The sequence below is a fragment of the Oncorhynchus tshawytscha genome, unplaced genomic scaffold, assembly GCF_018296145.1.
Source record: "Oncorhynchus tshawytscha isolate Ot180627B unplaced genomic scaffold, Otsh_v2.0 Un_contig_1741_pilon_pilon, whole genome shotgun sequence".
NCBI lineage: Eukaryota > Metazoa > Chordata > Actinopteri > Salmoniformes > Salmonidae > Oncorhynchus > Oncorhynchus tshawytscha.
In genome coordinates, this window is record NW_024609808.1 from 32,717 (window position 1) to 58,093 (window position 25,377).

The 25,377-nt window shown below is 42.9% G+C and overlaps 1 protein-coding gene across 1 annotated transcript; it reads left to right on the forward strand.

Annotated features, from left to right (window-relative positions):
* The first annotated feature begins 476 nt into the window (after positions 1 to 476).
* Positions 477 to 25,364, forward strand: LOC121845971 (protein arginine N-methyltransferase 8-B-like). Its single transcript, XM_042318554.1, has 10 exons — positions 477 to 1,027; positions 1,810 to 2,034; positions 6,693 to 6,848; positions 9,390 to 9,453; positions 16,944 to 17,086; positions 17,901 to 17,988; positions 18,993 to 19,108; positions 20,132 to 20,282; positions 22,251 to 22,372; positions 24,590 to 25,364. Exons 1-10 carry the CDS (start codon positions 962 to 964, stop codon positions 24,671 to 24,673), a joined length of 1,215 nt encoding a protein of 404 aa, XP_042174488.1. The 5' UTR covers positions 477 to 961; the 3' UTR covers positions 24,674 to 25,364.
* Positions 25,365 to 25,377: the final 13 nt, after the last annotated feature.

Sequence of the window (25,377 nt, forward strand, 5' to 3'; positions counted from 1 at the left end):
AAGTACGCACAGTTTCGATCCATTTTGCCCCAAATTATTGAATGTCTTTCTTGTGTTAATTACGAAAGTAGGCTAGCTAGAACATGCCTTCAAGGTCATGGCTCATATAAAGTAGGTTAGATGCAGTATGGGGGAAACGTATGCTGCAAAGTTACAGACACTTGCGTGCTCATAAGAATTGCCCTGCACGGTGGGGAATCCTGCGAAAGTCGAGAAGTACGGTAATTGGTCCGCTATATACAGCATCTCTCTATATTCTGCCGGAAAATCTGTTGTGAAGGTGAAGAGAGGCATCTGGCGCGTGGGAAGCATCGATTTATAACTTCTGATCACGAGCCGGTTCTTGGAAAAACGGGTGCCTGACTGCCTGTATAACCGTAATGAACAGCTCCAACTCAATACTCAAGTTCAACTTTTGCCATGGGAACGTAGCCAAGTCAAACGGAGAATAGCGCTTCCTTCTCTGAATAATCACTGATGGGGCGATTTCAAGCCAACGACTTGTGAGATATGTTGATAGACGTGGAAAACAACTGTTGAGGAGAAGCCGAGTATGAGGATGTATTTTCCTAACGTGGACTACAGGCACCTTGGTATAGTTTGCTTGCTTCATAGACATATGTTGCAGTGCGCAAGAGGAGAGAGGAAGGTTATTTCGGGGTGCTGGTGCATTTGATGCCCAAGTGCCTCTATAGGAACCACCTGTAACTTTTACAAAATGGATACCTGTCGTTTTTATCGATGTGAAACAAACGTTTTAGAAGAGCATGATAACTTTTTAGGGGGCTAACAATAAATTGGAATTTAGCCTAAAATATTAACTATTTCCGATATCAAACGTTTGCATCATTTATGAAAGTCAATCTAGAGAAAATAAATATAGCTTATCGAAAGATAGCTACTAAGTTTATTTTATATAAGATTTTTCCCTCCCTGGGTTGAAGAAATCTCGTTGGCTCATATGGGACTGAGGCACTCGCGTTGCCTGCTCCTACGGAGAAAAATGGCGGAGCCGGACAATTCTGAGGTATGTCAGTTCGCTGGTAAATGATCCAAGGAGTGACATATGCTGGTCAAAATCTTTTGTTATATTGCTATAATCGTTAATAATCCATTACCGATGGCTCTGTTTATGAATGTTTTAGTGTCTTTGTCAGTTTTGAAGTAGTCGATATTGTATCGACTCCTGGTGTCTGTAAAAAGCAATGCAGACACATGCAACGTTTAGTTGTTTTTGTAAATTGTTATGGCATATGGCAAAGAAATGCAATGCAGAAATGATCTGTAGTGGTTAGCGTGTGCGCTGTCCTTGGTGCTGATTTCACTATCCATTCTGCACAATCTGTCGCATGGACTCCTGCTGCTCTGAAAACGGGTAGATGCGTAACATTATGTAATCTAGCCTACCAAGTGACCTCTAATGCATTCTAAGTGTTTCACTGTATTTGTAAATAACACATTTAGCCATGTAATGCTATAACAAATGGTTTTGAATCAAAGAGCACTGTTTTGAAAGTGATTTGTTACTGCAAACAGATCCAGTCCTGTTGCTCTTCTCTGATAATGTTCAAGTGCCCTCTCTTCAAATACACCTACACTCACTTTTGTCTGTCCCTAATTCTCAATCTCTCCCTCGCTCTCCCTTCCTCCATCTCTCTCTCTCCCTCCCTCCCTTTTCATCTCTCACATCTCTCTTTCCTCCCCACATTGTCTATCTTTATTTCTGTCTCTTCATTTGCTCTATCCCTACCCTCCTCTCTATCTTCATATTCCCTATTTCTCTCTGCCTCACCCCCTCCTCTCTCTTAGCGGCAGTGTACCATCACTACTCCCCAGTCGCAGTCCTTTCAGCCTGCCTCCTTGCCCAAACCTGTGCCAACTGTCCACCATGTGCCACACCCTCCACATACGCCCCATGTAGCGGCCCTTCCCACCTGCCCCGGGCGCGGCAAGATTGCAAAGCTGCTCAACCCGGAGGAAATGACATCACAGGACTACTACTTTGACTCCTACGCCCACTTTGGCATTCATGAGGTAGGTAGGGGGCTCATACATGAAGTGGGTAGGTGGGTAAGAGACATTCATCAGATAGGTAGGTAGGGGACTCATACATGAAGTGGGTAGGTGGGTAGGAGGCTCATCCATCAGATAGGTAGGTAGGGGACTCATACATGCGTTAGGTAGGGGACTCACCCATGAGGTAGGTAGGTAGGTAGGTAGGACACTCATCCATCAGATAGGTAGGTAGGAGACTCATCCACAAGGTAGGTAGGTAGGTAGATAGGATACTCATCCATCAGATAGGTAGGTAGGAGACTCATCCACGAGGTAGGTAGGTAGGTAGGATACTCATCCATGAGGTAGCTAGGTAGGATACTCATCCATGAGGTAGGTAGGTAGGTAGGATACTCATCCATGAGGTAGGTAGGAACCTCATCCATGAGGTAGGTAGGTAGGATACTCATCCATGAGGTAGGTAGGTAGGAGACTCATCCATGAGGTAGGTAGGTAGGATACTCATCCATGAGGTAGGTAGGTAGGTAGGAGACTCATCCATGAGGTAGATATAGTGCCTTCAGAAAGTATTCACAACCCTTCACTTTTTCCAAATTTTGTTGTGTTACGAAGTGGGCTTCAAATGGATTTAATTGTTGTTGTTTTGTCACAATCCACATACTCTGTAATGTCAAACTGGAAGAAAATTTTGATTAAAAAAACAAGTTATAGAAAATAAAATACTAATATATCTTGATTAGATAAGTATACAACCCCTAAGTCAATACATGTTAGAATCACCTTTGTCAGTGATTACAGCTGTGAGTCATTCTGGGCAAGTCTCTAAGAGCTTTGCACACTTGGATTGTACAATATTTGCACATTATTCTTAAAATAATTCTTCAAGCTCTGTCAAATTGGATGTTGATCATTGCTAGACAGCCATTTTCAAGTTTTGCCATAGATTTTCAAGCCGATATAAGTCAAAACTGTAACTAGGCAACTCAGGAACATTCAATGTCGTCTTGGTAAGTAACTCCAGTGTAGATTTGGCCTTGTGTTTTAGGTTATTTTCCTGCTGAAAGGTTAATTTGTCTCCCAGTGTCTGTTGGAAATCAGACTGAACACGCTTTCCTCTAGGATTTTGCCTGTGCTTAGCTCTATTTCATTTTTTTAATAATTAAAACATTAAAAATACTCTCTTCCTTGCCAATGACAAGCATACCCATAATATGATGCAGCCACCACCATGCTTAAAAATATGAAGAGTGGTACTTAGTGATGGATTTGCCCCAAACATAACACTTTGTATTCAGAACATAAAGTTAATTTCTTTGACACATTTTTTTGCAGTTTTACTTTAGTGCCTTATTCGAACAGGATTCATGTTTCGGAATATTTTTATTGTGTACACTGTCAATCAGGTTAGTATTGTGGAGTAACTACAATGTTGTTGAGCAATCCTCACTTTTCTCCTATAACATCCATTAAACTCTGTAACTGTTTTAAAGTCACCATTGGCCTCATGGTGAAATCCCTGAGTGGTTTCCTTCCTCTCTGGCAACTGAGTTAGGAAGGAGTCTGTATCTTTGTAGTGACTGGGTGTATTGATACACCATCCAAAGCATAATTAATAGGTGCCCTTCTTTGGGAGGCATTGGAAAACCTCCCTGGTCTTTGTGGTTCAATCTGTGTTTGAAATTCACTGCTCGACTGAGGGATCTTACAGATAATTGTATGTGTGGGGTTCAGAGATGAGGTAGTCGTTCAAAAATCATCATGTTAAACACTATTATTGCACACAGAGTGAGTCCATGCAATTAATACATACATTATTATGTGACTTGTTAAAGCTAATTTGTACTCCTGAACTTAGGCTTTCCATAACAAAGTGGTTGAATACTTATTGCTCAAGACATTTCAACTTTCATATGTTATTAATTTGTACAAAATTCTAAAAATGTAATTCCACGTTGACATTATACGCTATTGTGTGTGGGCCGGTGACCAAAAAAAGACTGTAACATAACAGAATGTGGAAAAAGTCAAGTGGTGTGAATATTTTCTGGAGGCACTGTAGTTAGGAGCCTCATGGATGTTCTTACTGTCCTGCCTGTTGGGATGTTTTGTAAGCACTGTTGCCTCTGCTTGCTCTCTGGGGGGTTTATGCTTTACATGTTTTCGGATGTAGCTGCCAGCAAATTGAATTGATGGATTGCCAAGCAGACGTACAGACGGACTGACTGAACAAATAAGGAGCTGACTAATGGACTGACTGGTTTACTGCCTGCCTGCTTGACTGACTAATGGACTGACTGGTTGATACCCCAGAGGTGATCTATTGAAGTGTCAGACTCATACCCCAGAGGTGATCTATTGAAGTGTCAGACTCATAACCCAGATAGTGATCTATTGAAGTGTCAGACTCATACCCCAGAGGTGATCTATTGAAGTGTCAGACTCATACCACAGATAGTAAGTGTCAGACTCATACCCCAGATAGTGATCTATTGAAGTGTCAGACTCATACCCCAGATAGTGATCTATTGAAGTGTCAGACTCATAACCCAGAGGTGATCTATTGAAGTGTCAGACTCATAACCCAGATAGTGATCTATTGAAGTGTCAGACTCATACCCCAGAGGTGATCTATTGAAGTGTCAGACTCATACCACAGATAGTAAGTGTCAGACTCATACCCCAGATAGTGATCTATTGAAGTGTCAGACTCATACCCCAGATAGTGATCTATTGAAGTGTCAGACTCATAACCCAGATAGGGATCTATTGAAGTGTCAGACTCATACCCCAGAGGTGATCTATTGAAGTGTCAGACTCATATCCCAGAGGTGATCTATTGAAGTGTCAGACTCATACCACAGATAGTGATCTATTGAAGTTTCAGACTCATACCACAGATAGTGATCTATTGAAGTTTCAGACTCATACCACAGATAGTGATCTATTGAAGTGTCAGACTCATACCCCAGATAGTGATCTATTGAAGTGTCAGACTCATAACCCAGATAGTGATCTATTGAAGTGTCAGACTCATAACCCAGATAGGGATCTATTGAAGTGTCAGACTCATACCCCAGAGGTGATCTATTGAAGTGTCAGACTCATACCACAGATAGTGATCTATTGAAGTTTCAGACTCATACCTCAAATGCTCTAGGTATCCTAAAAGAGAATGGGAACAACCAAAAAATGTGTTTCTATCGAGGTCCTTATTTAGCATGTGGGTCAGGTTACAGTCTGAATGCCAAGCAGACCCAAGAACAGAACTGCCCCCGATAAAATGTGTGAGTGTGTGTGCAGATAGATGGGTATCAGATAATCCCAGCAGGGTTTCATTATAGACCTACCTCTATTTAAAGAGCCTGTGCCAGTGATGCGGCCTAAATACTGCCTCTGTCACTATGATCGTTTTCTATGAATAGAAATCCAGAAGCTGTCATTTCTACATGTTTAAGAGGACATGCACTACGTCCCAAATGGCACCATATTCACTATGTAGGGCACTTCTTTCAACCAGGACCCATAGGGATCTGGTGGAAAGTAGTGCGCTATACAGTATGGTGACATTTGGGACACACACATGTCCTGTACCTCCCACTTCTGAATTGTTCAGTGTAGCATATTCATTACGTCCTGTATGAGGACATTTATATACACATTTTCCACGCTCTGTTGATTCTCTCTTAGCCTGATATTAACCCAATGAGTCCCACCGTATTGCCAGGGCGTTTTGGACATCTCAGCCCCTTGTTAACATAGTGTGTTTGGGTTACAGACTTCTGGGTTGTACCATTGGATTTGTTCATTTCTTCTGCACCCATAGACACCATTAGTCTGTGTGATTAATGGGGGCTGCACTACAGCGGTGGATTCCGAAGATGTCTAGGGACGGGTCTTTAATACAAAAATGTCTGTTGAGTCCGAATGGTTTGAGCTGCAAACTATTAAAGCTGTCTATGAAAAACTACTTTGCTCTATGAAGCACACAAGCCACACAAGAGTGATTAGAAGGTAAGGGGTTCTTCGACATAGGAAATCCCAGGACATACTGTCTGTAATACTATAATAAGCTCACATAGTTGATGTCACAAACTCCAAACAGTTGTTACTGACTAGGTAGATATACATTTTTTCACAGACCTTAGTTTTTAAATGGACATTTGTCAATAAAACCCAAGAATGCAACTGTTTAAGTTAAATGATGTTTTGTGTTCTACTTGTAGCCCTGGTTGTCCTGAAAATAAAATGGTAAAACACTTCATTGTGAGGCTCAATATGAGGGCTGGACATGCAGATAAATGAAAGTCAGATGAATGAAAAGCCCATCTTTGCTGAGATCTCGGGACTGATAGGGTTAAGTCTTTCTGAGCTTGACGTCCTCTGTGTATCATGTTTTTCCTGACCCCGTGACCTGACCAGGTAAAACTCCTGGACAAAGTCATTGTCACGGAGCTACAAAGTCTTGCACATTCTGGAAATCCTAACTTACACATAAGTCAAATATTCACTTAGTCTCCCATTGACACCAATGCATGACTAAAGGCTGGATATTCCGCGATACTTCTGCAATAAGGTTTGAATCCAGTCCTAAGTGAAAATTCGACTTAAGTTAGGATTCAGCTCTCTGTGAGATTCCCAATCCCATCAACATTCCCATCTTGTTCCCTGTTGGACAGGAGATGCTGAAGGATGAAGTACGGACCCTGACCTATAGGAATGCCATGTACCACAACAAGCACATGTTCAAGGACAAGATAGTTCTGGACGTGGGCAGTGGGACAGGCATCCTGTCCATGTTCGCTGCCAACGCGGGCGCCAGGCACGTGTACGGGGTGAGTCCTTGTCCTGCTTTAAACACCAAACACCTTTTTCACACGGTTCATTTGCCAAATGTTGTCGAATGTTACAGATAGACAATCCATGAATAGAGCTGATGTGATTCCTTAATTCTCCATGTGGAGAGGCATGTTCGTTCTACATAGCCGATTTCCATCTAAACATTCCAAAACGTTGCGTCCTACTGAACGCGCCCATCTATGCATTTAGACACTATAGGGCCGAGCTGAAACATACCCTGCTGGTTTTTAGATTTTCCTTTCACATTGTCGTTTTCCAGCATGGCACAAGCAGCCATGGTGGATGCGTAACCAGGCCAGCCCAGATCGGCATGGCCTGACTCGGGTTGGCCCTGTAGTGTGAACCAGGCTGAGGAACAAATGGACTTGATGGTTGATATTCGACTGTCATACAGTCGTCTGATCTGTCTGTTGAGTTGAAGTGGATATAAATGATGTACAGTGGGGCAAAAAAGTATTTAGTCAGCCACCAATTGTGCAAGTTCTCCCACTTAAAAAGATGAGAGAGGCCTGTAAATTTCATCATAAGTACACTTCAACTATGACAGACAAAATGAGAAAAAAAAAAAAATCCAGAAAATCACATTGTAGGATTTTTAATGAATTTATTTGCAAATTATGGTGGAAAATAAGTATTTGGTCACCTACAAACAAGCAAGATTTCTGTCTCTCACAGACTTGTAACTTCTTCTTTAAGAGGCTCCTCTGTCCTGCACTTGTTACCTGTATTAATGGCACCTGTTTGAACTTGTTATCAGTATAAAAGACACCTGTGCACAACCTCAAACAGTCACACTCCAAACTCCACTATGGCCAAGACCAAAGAGCTGTCAAAGGACACCAGAAACAAAATTGTAGACCTGCACCAGGCTGGGAAGACTGAATCTGCAATAGGTAAGCAGCTTGGTTTGAAGAAATCAACTGTGGGAGCAATTATTAGGAAATGGAAGACATACAAGACCACTGATAATCTCCCACGATCTGGGGCTCCACGCAAGATCTCACCCCGTGGGGTCAAAATGATCACAAGAACGGTGAGCAAAAATCCCAGAACCACATGGGGGGACCTAGTGAATGACCTGCAGAGAGCTGGGACCAAAGTAACAAAGCCTACCATCAGTAACACACTACGCCGCCAGGGACTCAAATCCTGCAGTGCCAGACGTGTCCCCCTGCTTAAGCCAGTACATGTCCAGGCCCACCTGAAGTTTGCTAGAGAGCATTTGGATGATCCAGAAGAAGATTGGGAGAATGTCATATGGTCAGATGAAACCAAAATATAACTTTTTGGTAAAAACTCAACTCGTCGTGTTTGGAGGACAAAGAATGCTGAGTTGCATCCAAAGAACACCATACCTACTGTGAAGCATGGGGGTGGAAACATCATGCTTTGGGGCTGTTTTTCTGCAAAGGGACCAGGACGACTGATCCATGTAAAGGAAAGAATGAATGGGGCCATGTATCGTGAGATTTTGAGTGAAAACCTCCTTCCACCAGCAAGGGCATTGAAGGTGAAACGTGGCTGGGTCTTTCAGTATGACAATGATCCCAAACACACCGCCCGGGCAACGAAGCAGTGGCTTCGTAAGAAGCATTTCAAGGTCCTGGAGTGGCCTAGCCAGTCTCCAGATCTCAACCACATAGAAAATCTTTGGAGTGAGTTGAAAGTCTGTGTTACCCAGCAACAGCCCCAAAACATCACTGCTCTAGAGGAGATCTGCATGGAGGAATGGGCCAAAATACCAGCAACAGTGTGTGAAAACCTTGTGAAGACATACAGAAAACGTTTGAACCCTGTCATTGCCAACAAAGGGTATATAACAAAGTATTGAGATAAACTTTTGTTATTGACCAAATACTTATTTTCCACCATAATTTGCAAATACATTTATTAAAAATCCTACAATGTGATTTTCTGGAGTTTTTCTCTCATTTTGTCTGTTGAAGTGAATCTATGATGAAAATTACAGGCCTCTCTCATCTTTTAAGTGGGAGAACTTGCACAATTGGTGGCTGACTAAATACTTTTTGCCCCACTGTAAGTCTTGGTGGGTGTAGCGCTGACACTTGTTCACCCGCACAAACACATACACACACACACGCACACGCACACACACATACACAAACCAGCACCTTGCTCCCGGTTCATGGTGTAAATTGTCATAACACTCTACTCTACCTCCATTAGCATCTTGGCTAAATCTTCTGAGATCCTGCCATGTAACTACACTAGTGTCGCCTCTGTAATGTAAACAAGCTAACACACATCAGAGGCACATCTCCAGGCTCCCGTCCAGATGATCGCTAATGCAGAAGATCACATAGTCAATGTCTGCATCCCAAATGGTCTTATGAATCATATATAACACCAATGGAGGAGAGAGGGAAAAGATACAGCACATGGATAACATTTGTGATAAAGTGGAGATTGGATCTTGGATGAGTGGTAAAGCTGCAATGATTGCAGTGGGTGCCCTCATCAAACCTGTGTTTGTTCCTTCTTGTTATGTTCCCCAGATTGAGTGTTCAAGTATATCAGAGTATTCTGAGAAGATCATCAAGTCCAACCACCTACACAATGGTAAGAGCTACACTACATACCAATCATGTATACAGATTCACACAGTGTATCCGACATGGCTATGTCCTGTCAAAGTTACATGCTACAAGTTAACTAGTCAAGGGACAAGGATTTGGGGAGGATAAACTGAACTGTGTCTAAAGGCAACTTCTGATTCTAGAACTGTGTCTAAAGGCAACTTCTGATTCTAGAACTGTGTCTAAAGGCAACTTCTGATTCTAGAACTGTGTCTAAAGGCAACTTCTGATTCTAGAACTGTGTCTAAAGGCAACTTCTGATTCTAGAACTGTGTCTAAAGGCAACTTGCAACCATAATATGCATAGTACACATATTAGGCTACTCATGTACTGTGGATCCGTATTACTAAATGGGTGCAGTGGGGGGAGACAGCTGGCTCACTGAGAGATAACATGACATATTAGCATTGATAAAGTATCAATGAGAGAGAGATAGAGAGAGAGGGAGAAAGAGAGAGAGAGAGAGAGGGAGAAAGAGGAGAGAGAGAGAGAGGGAGAAAGAGAGAGAGAGGGAGAAAGAGAGAGAGAGGGAGAGAGGGAGAGAGAGAGAGAGAGAGAGAGAGAGAGAGAGAGAGAGAGATATTCAGACAGACATCTTCACCCTGTACTCCGGCTGACAGCTCTGTCTGGCAGCTCTCCTCCCAAACAAAACATCCCTAAACTGAGACATCAATCAGAATGAGCTGTATGTCACTGATCACCACTCTGAAATGTCACATTGATGGAACTCCACAGATGGACATCTAATTGAAAGACCCAGAACAAAAAGTGGAACATTGACACTTGATCAATGTTATTCTAACATTTAGAATATATTTTTGTTGTAGTGGAGTGTTTGGTGTAGTGGAGAGCAATGTTTAGTGTAGAGTAGTGTTTAGTGAGGTGGGGTGTTATGTTGTGTACTGGAGTCTTTAGTATAGTGGAGTCTTTAGTGTAGTGGAGCGTTTAGTATAGTGGGGCGTTTGGTGTAGTGGAGTGTTTAGAGAAGTGAAGTGTTTAGTGTAGTGAAATGTTTAGTGTAGTGAAGTGTTTAGTGTAGTGAAGTGTTTATTGTAGTGAAGTGTTTATTGTAGTGTAGTTTACTGTTTGGTGTACTGGAGTGTTTAGTGTAGTGTAGTGTTTAGTGTAGTGGAGGGTTTAGTATAGTGTAGTGTTTAGTGTAGTGGAGTGTTTAGTGTAATGTAGTGTTTGGTGTACTGGAGTGTTTGGTGTAGTGGAGTGTTTAGTGTAGTGAAGTGTTTAGTGTAGTGAGGTGTTTAGTGTAGTGAAGTGTTTAGTGTAGTGAAGTGTTTAGTGTAGTGAAGTGTTTAGTGAAGTGTAGTGTACTGTTTGGTGTACTGGAGTGTTTAGTGTAGTGCAGTGTTTAGTGTAGTGGAGTGTTTAGTGTAGTGGAGTGTTTAGTGGAGTGAAGTGTTTGGTGTAGTGTAGTGTTTGGTGTATTAGAGTGTTTAGTATAGTGGAATGTTTAGTGGAGGGGAGTGTTTAGTGTATTAGAGTGTTTAGTGTATTAGAGTGTTTAGTGTAGTGGAGTGTTTAGTGTAGTGTAGGGTTTAGTGTAGTGAAGTGTTTAGTATAGTGGAATGTTTAGTGTAGTGGAGTGTTTAGTGTAGTGGAGTGTTTAGTGTAGTGAAGTGTTTGGTGTAGTGGAGTGTTTGGTGTAGTGAAGTGTTTGGTGTAGTGAAGTGTTTGGTGTAGTGGAGTGTTTGGTGTAGTGGAGTGTTTGGTGTAGTGGAGTGTTTAGTGTAGTGGAGTGTTTAGTGTAGTGGAGTGTTTAGTGTAGTGGAGTGTTTAGTGTAGTGTAGTGTTTGGTGTACTGGAGTGTTTAGTATAGTGGAATGTTTAGTGGAGAGGAGTGTTTAGTGTAGTGGAGTGTTTAGTGGAGTGGGGTGTTTAGTGGAGTGAAATGTTTGGTGTAGTGGAGTGTTTAGTGTAGTGGAGTGTTTAGTGTAGTGGAGTGTTTAGTGTAATGAAGTGTTTGGTGTAGTGGAGTGTTTGGTGTAGTGGAGTGTTTAGTATAGTGGAGTGTTTAGTGGAGTGTTTATTGGAGTGGAGTGTTTAGTGTTGTAGAGTGTTTGATCTACTGGAGTGTTTAGTGGAGAGGAGTGTTTGGTGTAGTGGAGTGTTTAGTGTAGTGGAGTGTTTAGTGTAGAGGAGTGTTTGTGTAGTGGAGTGTTTAGTGTAGTGGAGTGTTTAGTGTAGTGAAATGTTTGGTGAAGTGTTTGGTGTAGTGAAGTGTTTGGTGTAGTGAAGTGTTTGGTGTAGTGTAGTGGAGTGTTTACTGGAGTGGAGTGTTTAGTGGAGTGGAGTGTTTAGTGTAGTGGAGTGTTTAGTGTAGTGGAGTGTTTAGTATAGTGGAATGTTTAGTGGAGTGGAGTGTTTAGTGTAGTGGAGTGTTTAGTATAGTGGAATGTTTAGTGGAGTGGAGTGTTTATTGGAGTGGCGTGTTTAGTGTAGTAGAGTGGTTGGTGGAGTGTTTAGTGTAGTGGAGTGTTTAGTGTAATGGAGTGTTTAGTGTAGTGGAGTGTTTAGTGTAGTGGAGTGTTTAGTGTAGTGGAGTGTTTAGTGTAGTGGAGTGTTTAGTGTAGTGTAGTGTTTGGTGTACTGGAGTGTTTAGTATAGTGGAATGTTTAGTGGAGAGGAGTGTTTAGTGTAGTGGAGTGTTTAGTGGAGTGGAGTGTTTAGTGGAGTGGAGTGGTTGGTGGAGTGGAGTGTTTAGTGGAGTGGAGTGTTTAGTGTAGTGGAGTGTTTAGTGTAGTGAAGTGTTTGGTGTAGTGTAGTGTTTAGTGTAGTGGAGTGTTTAGTGTAGTGTAGTGTTTGGTGTACTGGAGTGTTTAGTATAGTGGAGTGTTTAGTGTAGTGGAGTGTTTAGTGTAGTGGAGTGTTTAGTATAGTTTAATGTTTAGTGGAGTGGAGTGTTTATTGGAGTGGAGTGTTTGGTGTAGTGAAGTGTTTAGTGTAGTGGAGTGTTTAGTATAGTGGAATGTTTAGTGGAGTGGAGTGTTTATTGGAGTGGCGTGTTTAGTGTAGTAGAGTGGTTGGTGGAGTGGAGTGTTTAGTATAGTGGAGTGTTTAGTGTAGTGGAGTGTTTAGTGTAATGGAGTGTTTCGTGGAGTGTTTAGTGGAGTGGAGTGTTTAGTGTAGTGGAGTGTTTAGTGTAATGGAGTGTTTAGTGGAGTGTTTAGTGGAGTGGATTGTTTAGTGTAGTAGAGTGTTTGGTGGAGTGGAGTGTTTAGTGTAGTGAAGTGTTTAGTGTAGTGGAGTGTTTATTGGAGTGGAGTGTTTAGTGTAGTAGAGTGTTTGGTGGAGTGGAGTGTTTAGTGTAGTGGAGTGTTTAGTGTAGTGGAGTCAAGTGTTTAGTGTAGTGGATTGTTTATTGGAGTGGAGTGTTTAGTGTAGTGGAGTGTTTAGTGGAGTGGAGTGTTTAGTGGAGTGGAGTGTTTTGTGTAGTGGAGTCAAGTCTTTAGTGTAGTGGAGTGTTTATTGGAGTGGAGTGTTTAATGTAGTAGAGTGTTTGGTGGAGTGGAGTGTTTAGTGTAGTGGAGTGTTTAGTGGAGTGTTTATTGGAGTGGAGTGTTTAGTGGAGTGGAGTGTTTAGTGTAGTAGAGTGTTTGGTGTAGTGGAGTGTTTAGTGTAGTGGAGTGTTTAGTGTAGTGTAGTGTTTGGTGTACTGGAGTGTTTAGTATAGTGGAATGTTTAGTGGAGAGGAGTGTTTAGTGTAGTGGAGTGTTTAGTGTAGTGAAATGTTTGGTGTAGTGGAGTGTTTAGTGTCGTGAAGTGTTTGGTGTAGTGAAGTGTTTTGTGTAGTGGAGTGTTTGGTGTAGTGGAGTGTTTAGTGTAGTGAAGTGTTTAGTGTAGTGGAGTGTTTAGTGTAGTGGAGTGTTTAGTGTAGTGGAGTCTAGTGTTTAGTGTAGTGGATTGTTTATTGGAGTGGAGTGTTTAGTGTAGTGGAGTGTTTAGTGTAGTGTAGTGTTTGGTGTACTGGAGTGTTTAGTATAGTGGAATGTTTAGTGGAGAGGAGTGTTTAGTGTAGTGGAGTGTTTAGTATTGTGGAGTGTTTAGTGTAGTGAAGTGTTTAGTGTAGTGAAATGTTTGGTGTAGTGGAGTGTTTAGTGTCGTGAAGTGTTTGGTGTAGTGAAGTGTTTTGTGTAGTGGAGTGTTTGGTGTAGTGGAGTGTTTAGTGTAGTGAAGTGTTTAGTGTAGTGGAGTGTTTAGTGTAGTGGAGTGTTTAGTGTAGTGGAGTCAAGTGTTTAGTGTAGTGGATTGTTTATTGGAGTGGAGTGTTTAGTGTAGTGGAGTGTTTAGTGGAGTGGAGTGTTTAGTGGAGTGGAGTGTTTTGTGTAGTGGAGTCAAGTCTTTAGTGTAGTGGAGTGTTTATTGGAGTGGAGTGTTTAATGTAGTAGAGTGTTTGGTGGAGTGTTTATTGGAGTGGAGTGTTTAGTGGAGTAGAGTGTTTAGTGTAGTGGAGTGTTTAGTGTAGTGGAGTGTTTAGTGTAGTGGAGTGTTTAGTGTAGTGGAGTGTTTAGTGTAGTGTAGTGTTTGGTGTACTGGAGTGTTTAGTATAGTGGAATGTTTAGTGGAGAGGAGTGTTTAGTGTAGTGGAGTGTTTAGTGTAGTGAAGTGTTTGGTGTAGTGGAGTGTTTTTAGTGTAGTGGAGTGTTTAGTGGAGTGGAGTGTTTAGTGGAGTGGCCTGTTTAGTGGAGTGGAGTGTTTAGTGGAGTGGAGTGTTTAGTGTAGTGGAGTGGAGTGTTTATTGGAGTGGAGTGTTTAGTGGAGTGGAGTGTTTAGTGTAGTGAAGTGTTTAGTGTAGTAGAGTGTTTGGTGTAGTGTAGTGTTTAGTGTAGTGGAGTGTTGAGTGTAGTGGAGTGTTTAGTGGAGTGGAGTGTTTAGTGGAGTGGAGTGTTTAGTGTAGAGGAGTGTTTAGTGTAGTGGAGTGTTTAGTATAGTGGAATGTTTAGTGGAGTGGAGTGTTTATTGGAGTGGAGTGTTTAGTGTAGTAGAGTGGTTGGTGGAGTGGAGTGTTTCGTATAGTGGAGTGTTTAGTGTAGTGGAGTGTTTAGTGTAGTGGAGTGTTTAGTGGAGTGGAGTGTTTAGTGTAGTAGAGTGTTTAGTGTAGTAGAGTGTTTGGTGGAGTGGAGTGTTTAGTGTAGTGGAGTCAAGTGTTTAGTGTAGTGGAGTGTTTATTGGAGTGGAGTGTTTAGTGTAGTAGAGTGTTTGGTGGAGTGGAGTGTTTAGTGTAGTGGAGTGTTTAGTGTAGTGGAGTCAAGTGTTTCGTGTAGTGGAGTGTTTATTGGAGTGGAGTGTTTAGTGTAGTAGAGTGTTTAGTGGAGTGGAGTGTTTATTGGAGTGGAGTGTTTAGTGGAATGGAGTGTTTAGTATAGTGGAGTGTTGAGTGTTTGGTGGAGTGGAGTGTTTAGTGTAGTGGAGTGTTTAGTGTAGTGGAGTGTTTAGTGTAGTGGAGTGTTTAGTGTAGTGGAGTGTTTAGTGTAGTGGAGTGTTTGGTGGAGTGGAGTGTTTAGTGTAGTGGAGTGTTTAGTGTAGTGGAGTGTTTAGTGTAGTGGAGTGGAGTGTTTAGTGGAGTGGAGTGGTTAGTGTAGTGGAGTGTTGAGTGTTTGGTGGAGTGGAGTGTTTTGTGTAGGGGAGTGTTTAGTGTAGTGGAGTGTTTAGTGGAGTGGAGTGTTTAGTGTAGTGGAGTGTTTAGTGTAGTGGAGTGTTTGGTGGAGTGGAGTGTTTAGTTTAGTGAAGTGTTTAGTGTAGTGGAGTGTTTAGTGTAGTGGAGTGTTTAGTGTAGTGGAGTGTTTAGTGTAGTGGAGTGTTTAGTGTAGTGTAGTGTTTGGTGTACTGGAGTGTTTAGTATAGTGGAATGTTTAGTGGAGAGGAGTGTTTAGTGTAGTGGAGTGTTTAGTGTAGTGAAGTGTTTGGTGTAGTGGAGTGTTTTTAGTGTAGTGGAGTGTTTAGTGGAGTGGAGTGTTTAGTGGAGTGGCCTGTTTAGTGGAGTGGCCTGTTTAGTGGAGTGGAGTGTTTAGTGGAGTGGAGTGTTTAGTGGAGTGGAGTGTTTAGTGGAGTGGAGTGTTTAGTGTAGTGAAGTGTTTAGTGTAGTAGAGTGTTTGGTGTAGTGTAGTGTTTAGTGTAGTGGAGTGTTTAGTGGAGTGGAGTGTTTAGTGGAGTGGAGTGTTTAGTGTAGAGGAGTGTTTAGTGTAGTGGAGTGTTTAGTATAGTGGAATGTTTAGTGGAGTGGAGTGTTTATTGGAGTGGAGTGTTTAGTGTAGTAGAGTGGTTGATGGAGTGGAGTGTTTCGTATAGTGGAGTGTTTAGTGTAGTGGAGTGTTTAGTGTAGTGGAGTGTTTAGTGGAGTGGAGTGTTTAGTGTAGTAGAGTGTTTAGTGTAGTAGAGTGTTTGGTGGAGTGGAGTGTTTAGTGTAGTGGAGTCAAGTGTGTAGTGTAGTGGAGTGTTTATTGGAGTGGAGTGTTTAGTGTAGTAGAGTGTTTGGTGGAGTGGAGTGTTTAGTGTAGTGGAGTGTTTAGTGTAGTGGAGTCAAGTGTTTCGTGTAGTGGAGTGTTTATTGGAGTGGAGTGTTTAGTGTAGTAGAGTGTTTAGTGGAGTGGAGTGTTTATTGGAGTGGAGTGTTTAGTGGAATGGAGTGTTTAGTATAGTGGAGTGTTGAGTGTTTGGTGGAGTGGAGTGTTTTGTGTAGTGGAGTGTTTAGTGTAGTGGAGTGTTTAGTGTAGTGGAGTGTTTAGTGGAGTGGAGTGGTTAGTGTAGTGGAGTGTTGAGTGTTTGGTGGAGTGGAGTGTTTTGTGTAGTGGAGTGTTTAGTGTAGTGGAGTGTTTAGTGTAGTGGAGTGTTTAGTGGAGTGGAGTGTTTAGTGTAGTGGAGTGTTTGGTGGAGTGGAGTGTTTAGTGTAGTGGAGTGTTTAGTGTAGTGGAGTGTTTAGTGGAGTGGAGTGTTTAGTGGAGTGGAGTGTTTAGTGTAGTGGAGTGTTTAGTGTAGTGGAGTGTTTGGTGGAGTGGAGTGTTTAGTTTAGTGAAGTGTTTAGTGTAGTGGAGTGTTTAGTGTAGTGGAGTGTTTAGTGTAGTGGAGTGTTTAGTGTAGTGGAGTGTTTAGTGTAGTGGAGTGTTTAGTGTAGTGGAGTGTTTAGTGGAGTGGAGTGTTTAGTGTAGTGAAGTGTTTCGTGTAGTAGAGTGTTTGGTGTAGTGGAGTGTTTAGTATAGTGGAATGTTTAGTGGAGTGGAGTGTTTATTGGAGTGGAGTGTTTAGTGTAGTAGAGTGTTTAGTGTAGTGGAGTGTTTAGTGTAGTGGAGTGTTTAGTGTAGTGGAGTGTTTAGTGTAGTGGAGTGTTTAGTGTAGTGGAGTGTTTAGTGTAGTGGAGTGTTTAGTGTAGTGGAGTGTTTAGTGTAGTGGAGTGTTTAGTGTAGTGGAGTGTTTAGTGTAGTGGAGTATGTGTTGTGAGTGACATTCTGTGTCCTGTCCTTCAGTCATCACTATCTTCAATGGAAAGGTGGAGGAGGTGGAACTGCCAGTGGAGAAAGTAGACATCATCATCTCAGAGTGGATGGGCTACTGTCTCTTCTACGAGTCTATGCTCAATACGGTCATCTTCGCCAGGGACAAATGGCTAGTAAGCGTGTGTGATTGTTTTTGTGTATGGGTGTGTGTGTGAGAGAGAGAGAAAGAGAGAGAGAGAGAGAGAGAGAGAGAGATAGAGAGAGAGACAATACAGGTGTAGGGTCTTAATTTGGTCAGTCTTTTGTTGCTGAGACTTTTCTTGCACCACAAGAAATGCAGCTTTGAGCTTTGAAGATTTACATAAATTCAGTGAAAACCCACACTAACACATGGTTATATTAACAGTATTGCACTTTTCATGTAGCATATTTTTGTCCAGCTAATAGCCTAACCACCGATCAAGCAACATTATGGACTAAACATTCAAATCCTGTTGCTCTAGGATACTTTTTCTGTGACAATATAGAGCAGATGAAGATCCTACACCTGTACATGCATGCATGTATGTGTGCAATGATGTGTGTTCATGTGTGTGTGCATGTACGTTTGTGCGTGTGTGTGTGTGTGTGTGTGTGTGTGTGTGTGTGTGTGTGTGTGTGTGTGTGTGTGTGTGTGTGTGTGTGTGTGTGTGCATGTACGTTTGTGCGTGTGTGTGTGTGTGTGTGTGTGTGTGTGTGTGTGTGTGTGTGTGTGTGTGTGTGTGTGTGTGTGCATCCACATATATCGACAAAGGTCCTGCTTATAGCGCCCAGCGAGAGGACGATCTGGTTTCTAACTAGTGTTGCTGCTTCAGGGTTTTAGACCGGGTATGAGCTAATGTTACATACAGGATGCCAGGTGTGCAGACAATGCATGTGACTGTAGGATGTCTCTATTCTCTATGAGGTGTATCTAAAATCAATTTATGTGTCTCCTCTCACATTCAGAAGCCTGGAGGGCTGATGTTTCCTGACAGGGCTGCTCTGTATGTGGTGGCCATCGAGGACAGGCAGTACAAGGACTTCAAGATACACTGTGAGAACATCCTTCCGTCTCTGTTTCTTAGCTACTGTGTGTATACTGTATGTATGCTGGAGGTATCCTGTCCTCTCCCTCTTCCAGTAGGCTCTCTCCTCCAGCCTTTGGGTTGGACTAGACTACAGAGAGCTGTGCAGAGGAGGGATGGAGGGAAGAGAGGGAGAGCCTGTCTACTCTGTTCTTAACCCGAACTGAAGTAGACCTATAATACAAGGCTGCCAGATGTAGTGGAAGAGTATTTAAGGCCCCTGTCTCTCACTAGAGGAACACCAGATAGACATACTAAGGAGCCAACGTTTTTGGCAATTGTAAAGCTGTGCTATCTTTCCACTGTTTCTGAGGGTTGTTATCGATCCTAGGCAGCAAGTAGAGAATAACAGTTTTAATCTCAATCTAAAACTTGAGACACTCTTCCAATCCAACACAGTGCCAATAAAGTCTGTGTGATAGCCACCACTGAGAGAGTCTGTGTGAGAGAATCTGTATGAGAAAGTCTGTGTGATGACCACCACTGAGAGAGAGAGAGAGTCTGTGTGATGACCCCCACTTAGAGAGAGAGAGAGTCTGTGTGATGACCACCACTTAGAGAGAGAGAGAGTCTGTGTGATGACCACCACTTAGAGAGAGAGAGAGTGAGGGAGAGAGGCTGTGTGATGACCACCACTTAGAGAGAGAGAGAGTCTGTGTGATGACCACCACTTAGAGAGAGAGAGAGACTGTGTGATGACCACCACTTAGAGAGAGAGAGAGAGAGAGAGAGAGAGAGTGAGGGAGAGAGGCTGTGTGATGACCACCACTTAGAGAGAGAGGCTGTGTGATGACCAACACTTCAGACACAGAGTGTACCAGATTTGCTCATATCTGAGTGTGTGTGTGTGTGTGTGTGTGTGTGTGTGTGTGTGTGTGTGTGTGTGTGTGTGTGTGTGTGTGTGTGTGTGTGTGTGTGTGTGTGTGTGTGTGTGTGTGTGTGTGTGTGTGTGTGTGTGTGTGTGTGTATTCAGGGTGGGAGAACGTGTACGGTTTTGACATGACCTGCATCCGTAACGTGGCCATGAGAGAGCCCCTGGTGGACGTGGTGGACCCCAAACAGGTGGTGACCAACTCCTGCCTAGTCAAGGTCAGTGTGTGTGTGTATATATGTATGTATATGTGTGTGTGTGTGTGTATATATGTATGTATATGTGTGTATATGTGTGTGTGTGTGAATTACTGCATGAATCCAGACAGACTTAAGAAATGACTTTCCAAAATTGAAGTGTCACAGAGAGACTACCAGCGAAGAATTATGATGAGCCCTAAATGGGTTCCGTGTCCCTGTGATTTGCATGTCAATGAATGTGTCTAGACTGTGTGTTTCTAGACTGTACAGACTTCACAGTGGGACCCATGCCAGCCACCATATCTGAGCCATAAATAGGCCTGGCACTCCCGGGTCTGTGTGACACATTGGGATTTAACACTGCTGTCCTGTCCTGTCCAATGACGGCCTGTCTGTCCTGTCCAATGACGGCCTGTCTGTCCTGTCCGATGTCACATCAATCATCCAAAAGAGAGGCATGATATGAGATGCTGTGTGAATTATCTTCAGGAGGAAAGTATTTGATGCTGAGAGGTGCCATGCTTTCTAGGGCGTATGAATGAAAGGATGGAGGGATGAATTGAACAGATGAAGGAATGAATTAATAAAACAGATGATTGACTCACTGACTGACTGGATTGAATAAATGAATGAATAAATGAATGAATGAATGAATAAACAAATATATTGGGTGGAATTGAATGAAATAAAGAGTAGAACACAAACATGGAAGGAGAGGTTAGTCAGGTAGTGGGGGGGTGCAAAAAGCACTGGATCAGAAAGCATGTCATGAAACTTCTCAACAATCTAATATCATCCCATAGATAATGAGGTTGAAGGGCAGAATGGAGCCAAAGACGTGTGTTTGAGAGATGTGCATTTGTGTATGTCTGACAGTGCTTTTATGTATGAGGGAGTGATAGATGTAAGGCGAGAGAGATTGAGAGAGATATGTTGAAATAGAGGAGAAAGGAGAAGTGTATGTGTGTGTGTGAGAGAGAGATATCTTTCTTCCGATGCATGTCACCCTGTACCATATTTCCCTTGTAACCTATGACCCAGGAAGTGGACATCTACACGGTGAAGCCTGAGGACCTGTCTTTCACCACGGCCTTCTGCCTGCAGATCCAGAGGAACGACTATGTCCACGCCATGGTCACCTACTTCAACATTGAGTTCACCAAGTGTCATAAGAAGACTGGCTTCTCTACCGGTTAGACCTCACCACGCACATATGGGTTGTGTTCATTTGGCACCAAGAGTCAGAAAACAGACTGAAACAGGGAAGAACTACCTGAACTAGTCCAATAAGAAAGACCTACTTTTATTTTCCATTGCAAAAATGTTTTGTTACTAATGAACATACCCCACGATGTGACCACATTCAAGTACACTAAACGCTAGGTCCTTTGAAATGAGGTGTATGACAATATAAGTTACATATCTTCCACACAAGCCACTTGTGTTGTTAAAAGCTCTGGAACCTGAAGCCACTAGAGATCTTTTACAGGGAGAGAACCACCGTGTTCAGTTTCTGTGTCCTGTCCAGGTTATGCAACAATGAAAAGTTGTCATTTCAAACAGACATCAATCATTTTGTGTAAATCAGTCAATTGTAGCACTTGTACAAATAAGCCAGGGTGAAAATATTTTCTCATACCTGTAGTTGTGGAGATTCTTGTCTTTGGCAATGATCCTTTGGTTTTGTTTGGAAGATTGTGGAAGCACAGCACATTTTTTGCATGTTAATTCATCAAAGTTTTGACAAGGGGAGGGTGATATTATTGTGAGGTGTAGGTTTGAGGCTGATGATCAAAAGGTACTGCTAGACATAAAAGCATGAAGTAATAACATACTTTGCTGTTTCCTATAATGACAAGTTGACTTGGGTGCTCAGCTCTTGACCCCCTCTAGTGGTGTGAAGTGGAACAGCACAGGTTAAAAATACATTCTAATGGTACTTTTTCTGTCTCCCTCTCCGTCTGATTATTTGACTCTCCACCATCTCTGTGAAGATCTCAATTGCATACTCATCGCGTCCTCTCTCCTCTCAAAACCCTTTGGAGGATAAGTCAGAGGGGAGGGACCTCTGGCTTTCTTATCCAATGGGTGATGAGAAGGAGACAAGGAGAGAGGATGCAATATGTATGCAATTGAGATCTCCCTATGTCTCTCAATACCATATTCATTTTCTCCTAATCCTCTCTCCATCTCTGCCTCCTCCTCCTCTCTCTTGTTCCCCTCCTCCTATGCCTCCCCTCTCTTCCATCTCCCCCCCTCCTCCTCTCTTGTTTCCCCTCCTATTCCCCCTCTCTCTTTCATCTCCTCATCTTCTCCTCTCTTGTTCCCCTCCTCTTGTTCCCCTCCTCCCCCCTCTCTTCCCTCTCCCCTCCTCCTCTCTTGTTCCCCTCCTCCTATTTCTCCCTCTCTCTTTCATCTCCTCCTCCTCCTCTCTTGTTCCCCTCCTCCTATTCCTCCCTCTCTCTTTCATCTCCTCCTTCTCCTCTCTTGTTCCCCTCCTCCTATTCCCCCTCTCTTCCATCTACCCCTCCTCCTCTCTTGTTCCCCTTCTCCTATTCCCCCTCTCTTCCATCTCCCCTCCTCCTCTATTGTTCCCCCCTCCTCTTTCCTCCTATTCCCCCTCTCTTCCATCTCCCCCTCCTCCTCTCTTGTTCCCCTTCTCCTATTCCCCCTCTCTTCCATCTCCCCCTCCTCCTCTATTGTTCCCCTCCTCCTATTCCTCCCCCCCTCTTCCATCTCCCCCTCCTCCTCTATTGTTCCCCTCCTCCTATTCCTCCCCCTCTCTTCCATCTCCCCCTCCTCCCCTCTTGTTCCCCTCTTCCTATTCCTCCCCCTCTCTTCCATCTCCCCCACCTCTCTTGTTCCCCTCCTCATATTCCTCCCCTCTCTTCCATCTCCCCCTCCTCCTCTATTGTTCCCCTCCTCCTATTCCTCCCCTCTCTTCCATCTCCCCTTCCTCCCCTCTTGTTCCCCTCTTCCTATTCCTCCCCCTCTCTTCCATCTCCTCCACCTCTCTTGTTCCCCTCCTCATATTCCTCCCCCTCTCTTCCATCTCCCACGCCTCTCTTGTTCCCCTCCTCCTATTCCTCCCCCTCTCTTCCATCTCCCCCTCCTCTCTTGTTCCCCTCCTCCTAATTCTCCCCCTCTCTCCCATGTTCAGCTCCTGACGCCGCCAGTACCCACTGGAAGCAGACAGTGTTTTACCTGGAGGACTACCTGACTGTGAGGAAGGGAGAGGAGATACTGGGCAGCATCGCAGTCAAGCCCAACGATAAGAACGTGGTGAGAATAGAGCTACGCTGTATTAGAACTGCAACTGACTCCAGGCCAGCATAGAATAAAATGCTGTTTAAAAAATAATCATTCTAGATGGGGTTTTTCTATAGATGTCAAGTCTTTAACATGTTCTATGAATATGTCTTTCTAAGAGTGAAGCCCTACATGAGTATTAGCTCAGATGCCGCAAAAGCGCCATCCTATTGCTGTACCACCCACTGACTTTAACTGTTAATACTCTACAAATGCATCCTCCCTTCTTCCCTTATTTGAAGTATTCACGGATTGGAGAGGGTTGGATTGGTGAAAGTAGTACAGTGGGAAACTGGCAGTGACTTATCCAACCTTAGAAACAGCTGAAGTGGGAAGTTTACATACACTTAGGTTGTAGTCATTAAATCTCGTTTTTCAACCACTCCACAAATGTCTTGTTAACAAACTATAGTTTTGGCAAGTCTGTTAAGACATCTACTTTGTGCATGACACAAGTAATTTTTACAACAATTGTTTACAGACAGATTATTTCACTCATAATTCACTGCATCACAATTCCAGTGGGTCAGAAGTTTACATACACTAAGTTGACTGTGCCTTTAAACAGCTTGGAAAATTCCAGAAAATTATGTCATGGCTTTAGAAGCTTCTGATAGGCTGATTGACATCATTTGAGTCAATTGGAGGTGTGCCTGTGGATGTATTTCAAGGTCTTCCTTCAAACTTGGTGACTCTTTGCTTGACATCACGGGGAAATCAAAAGAAATCAGCCAAAAATGGTTGACCTCCACAAGTCTGGTTCATCCTTAGGAGCAATTTCCAAACGTCTGAAGGTACCATGTTCATCTGTACACACAATAGTATGCAAGTATAAACACCATGGGACCACGCAGCCATCATACCGCTCAGGAAGGAGACGTGTTCTGTCTCCTAGAGATGAACGTACTTTGGTGCGAAAAGTGCAAATCAATCACAGAACAACAGCAAAGGACCCTGTGAAGATGCTGGAGGGAACAGGTACATAAGTATCTATTTCCACAGTAAAACGACATATCGACATAACCTGAAAGACCACTCAGCAAGGAAGAAGCCACTGCTCCAAAACTGCCATAAAAAAGCCAGACTATGGGGACAAAGTACAAAGATTGTACTTTTTGGAGAAATGTCCTCCTGTCTGATGAAACAAAAATATAACTATTTGGCCATAGTGACCATGGTTATGTTTGGAGGAAAAAATGTTTGGGGGAGGCTTGCAAGCCGAAGAACACCATCCCAACCGTGAAGCACGGGGTTGGCAGCATCATGTTGTGGGGGTGCTTTGCTGCAGGAGGGACTGGTGCACTTCACAAACTAGATGGCATCATGAGGGAGGAAAATGATGCGGATGTATTGAAGCAACATCTCAAGACATCAGTCAGGAAGTTAAAACTTGGTCACAAATGGGTCTTCCAAATGGACAATGACCCCAAGCATACTTCCCAAGTTGTGGTCAAATGGCTTAAGGACAACAAAGTCAAGGTATTGGAGTGGCCATCACAAAGCCCTGACCTCAATCCTATAGAATATTTGTGGGCAGAACTGAAAACTGTGTGCGAGCAAGGAGGCCTACAAACCTGACTCAGTTACACCAGCTCTGTCAGGGGAATGGGCCAAAATTCACCCAACTCATTGTGGGAAGCTTGTGTGACCCAAGTTAAATAATTTAAAGGCAATGCTTCCAAATACTAATTGAGTGTATGTAAACTTCTGACCCACTAGGAATGTGATGAAAGAAATAAAAGCTCAAATAAATCATTCTCTCTACTATTATTCTGACATTTCACATTCTTAAAATAAAATGGTGATCCTAACTTACCAAAGACAGGGAATTTTTACTAGGATTAAATGTCAGGAGTTGTGAAAAACTGAGTTTAAATGTATTTGGCTAAGGTGTATGTAAACTTCCAACTTCAACTGTAGGTCAGTGACTACTTTAAATGGAGGGAGGAAGGAAGGATGTCTTTTCAAAGCATTCAAAAGGGCTAAATATCCCTCCTGTTGTGTCCATCTCAAATACCCTTTTCCCATTGCCAAGCCGTACTGTGCTGGCCTGGTTACACATCCGTAGTTACTGAAATTGTAGGAGGACAATGTGAAAAGAAAATACCAGAGGCAGCACCTCTGGTTGGGGTCGACATGATACTGTCAAATGGTTATAGGTGGACTGAAGAGTCTTCTCTTGTATTCCAGCGGGACCTGGAGTTCACCTTGGAGTTGGACTTTAAAGGACAGCTGTGTGATGCGGCCATTTCCCACGACTACAAGATGCGCTAGCAGACCAGCAAAGGGCGATATCCCCCTCCTTGAGAGGGAGGGCACAGGCTCTCCAACAGGCCCTCTTATTGGTCCGAGAGGGACACGATACGCATCTGATTGGATGACAGCGCTCCAGCACCTAAGTGATGTCATAAAAACAAGCCATTTCAAAGCAATAGCGCCATCACCTGCCACATTTTTAAAGCTGCCCTGAGAATGTAATATCCCTGATGAACTTGATTTGTTATTTTTTTCAGGTTGAGTTTCAGTGTTATCAGTACTAGAGCTAAAGAAGTTATAGGGATTTTAGATGCCAGTCCAGAGGCACTTTAAGGACAAACTCTGAGCATGTCTTTTATCAAGGAAAACAGACAGACTACACCTCTGTTTTACAGCTGTCTTTCAAAGTTCAACGAATGCAGAACCCGAAGAGTTTAACAGAAAAGTCATTCAGTGTTTGTTCAAGTTAGTTATATTTTGTTGGTATTCAGTACTGGTAAATTTGCATGTTTAGCTTTTTGTTCTTGGTTGATTTCAGGTATCATGATTTGATCATTTGAGATATTCACAATTGCCAATGGAACATGTTTAATGATAGAAACCTGTGAGAAATGTCTTGTCTTCCATCTCTAGCTGGAAGTTATTTTGCCATTTTGATTTTGGGGTGTGGTGTAGGAGTGATGAACAAATAAAGAACAATTACTTAGAATTGTTGGGAAAGA

Coding starts and splice junctions, on each gene's coding strand:
- LOC121845971 (XM_042318554.1), top strand. CDS start 962: ATGGGACTGAGGCACTCGCGTTGCCTGCTCCTACGGAGAAAAATGGCG. Junction 6,849..9,389: donor GCGCCAGGCACGTGTACGGG/GTGAGTCCTTGT, acceptor TATGTTCCCCAG/ATTGAGTGTTCAAGTATATC. Junction 19,109..20,131: donor CCAACTCCTGCCTAGTCAAG/GTCAGTGTGTGT, acceptor CCTATGACCCAG/GAAGTGGACATCTACACGGT.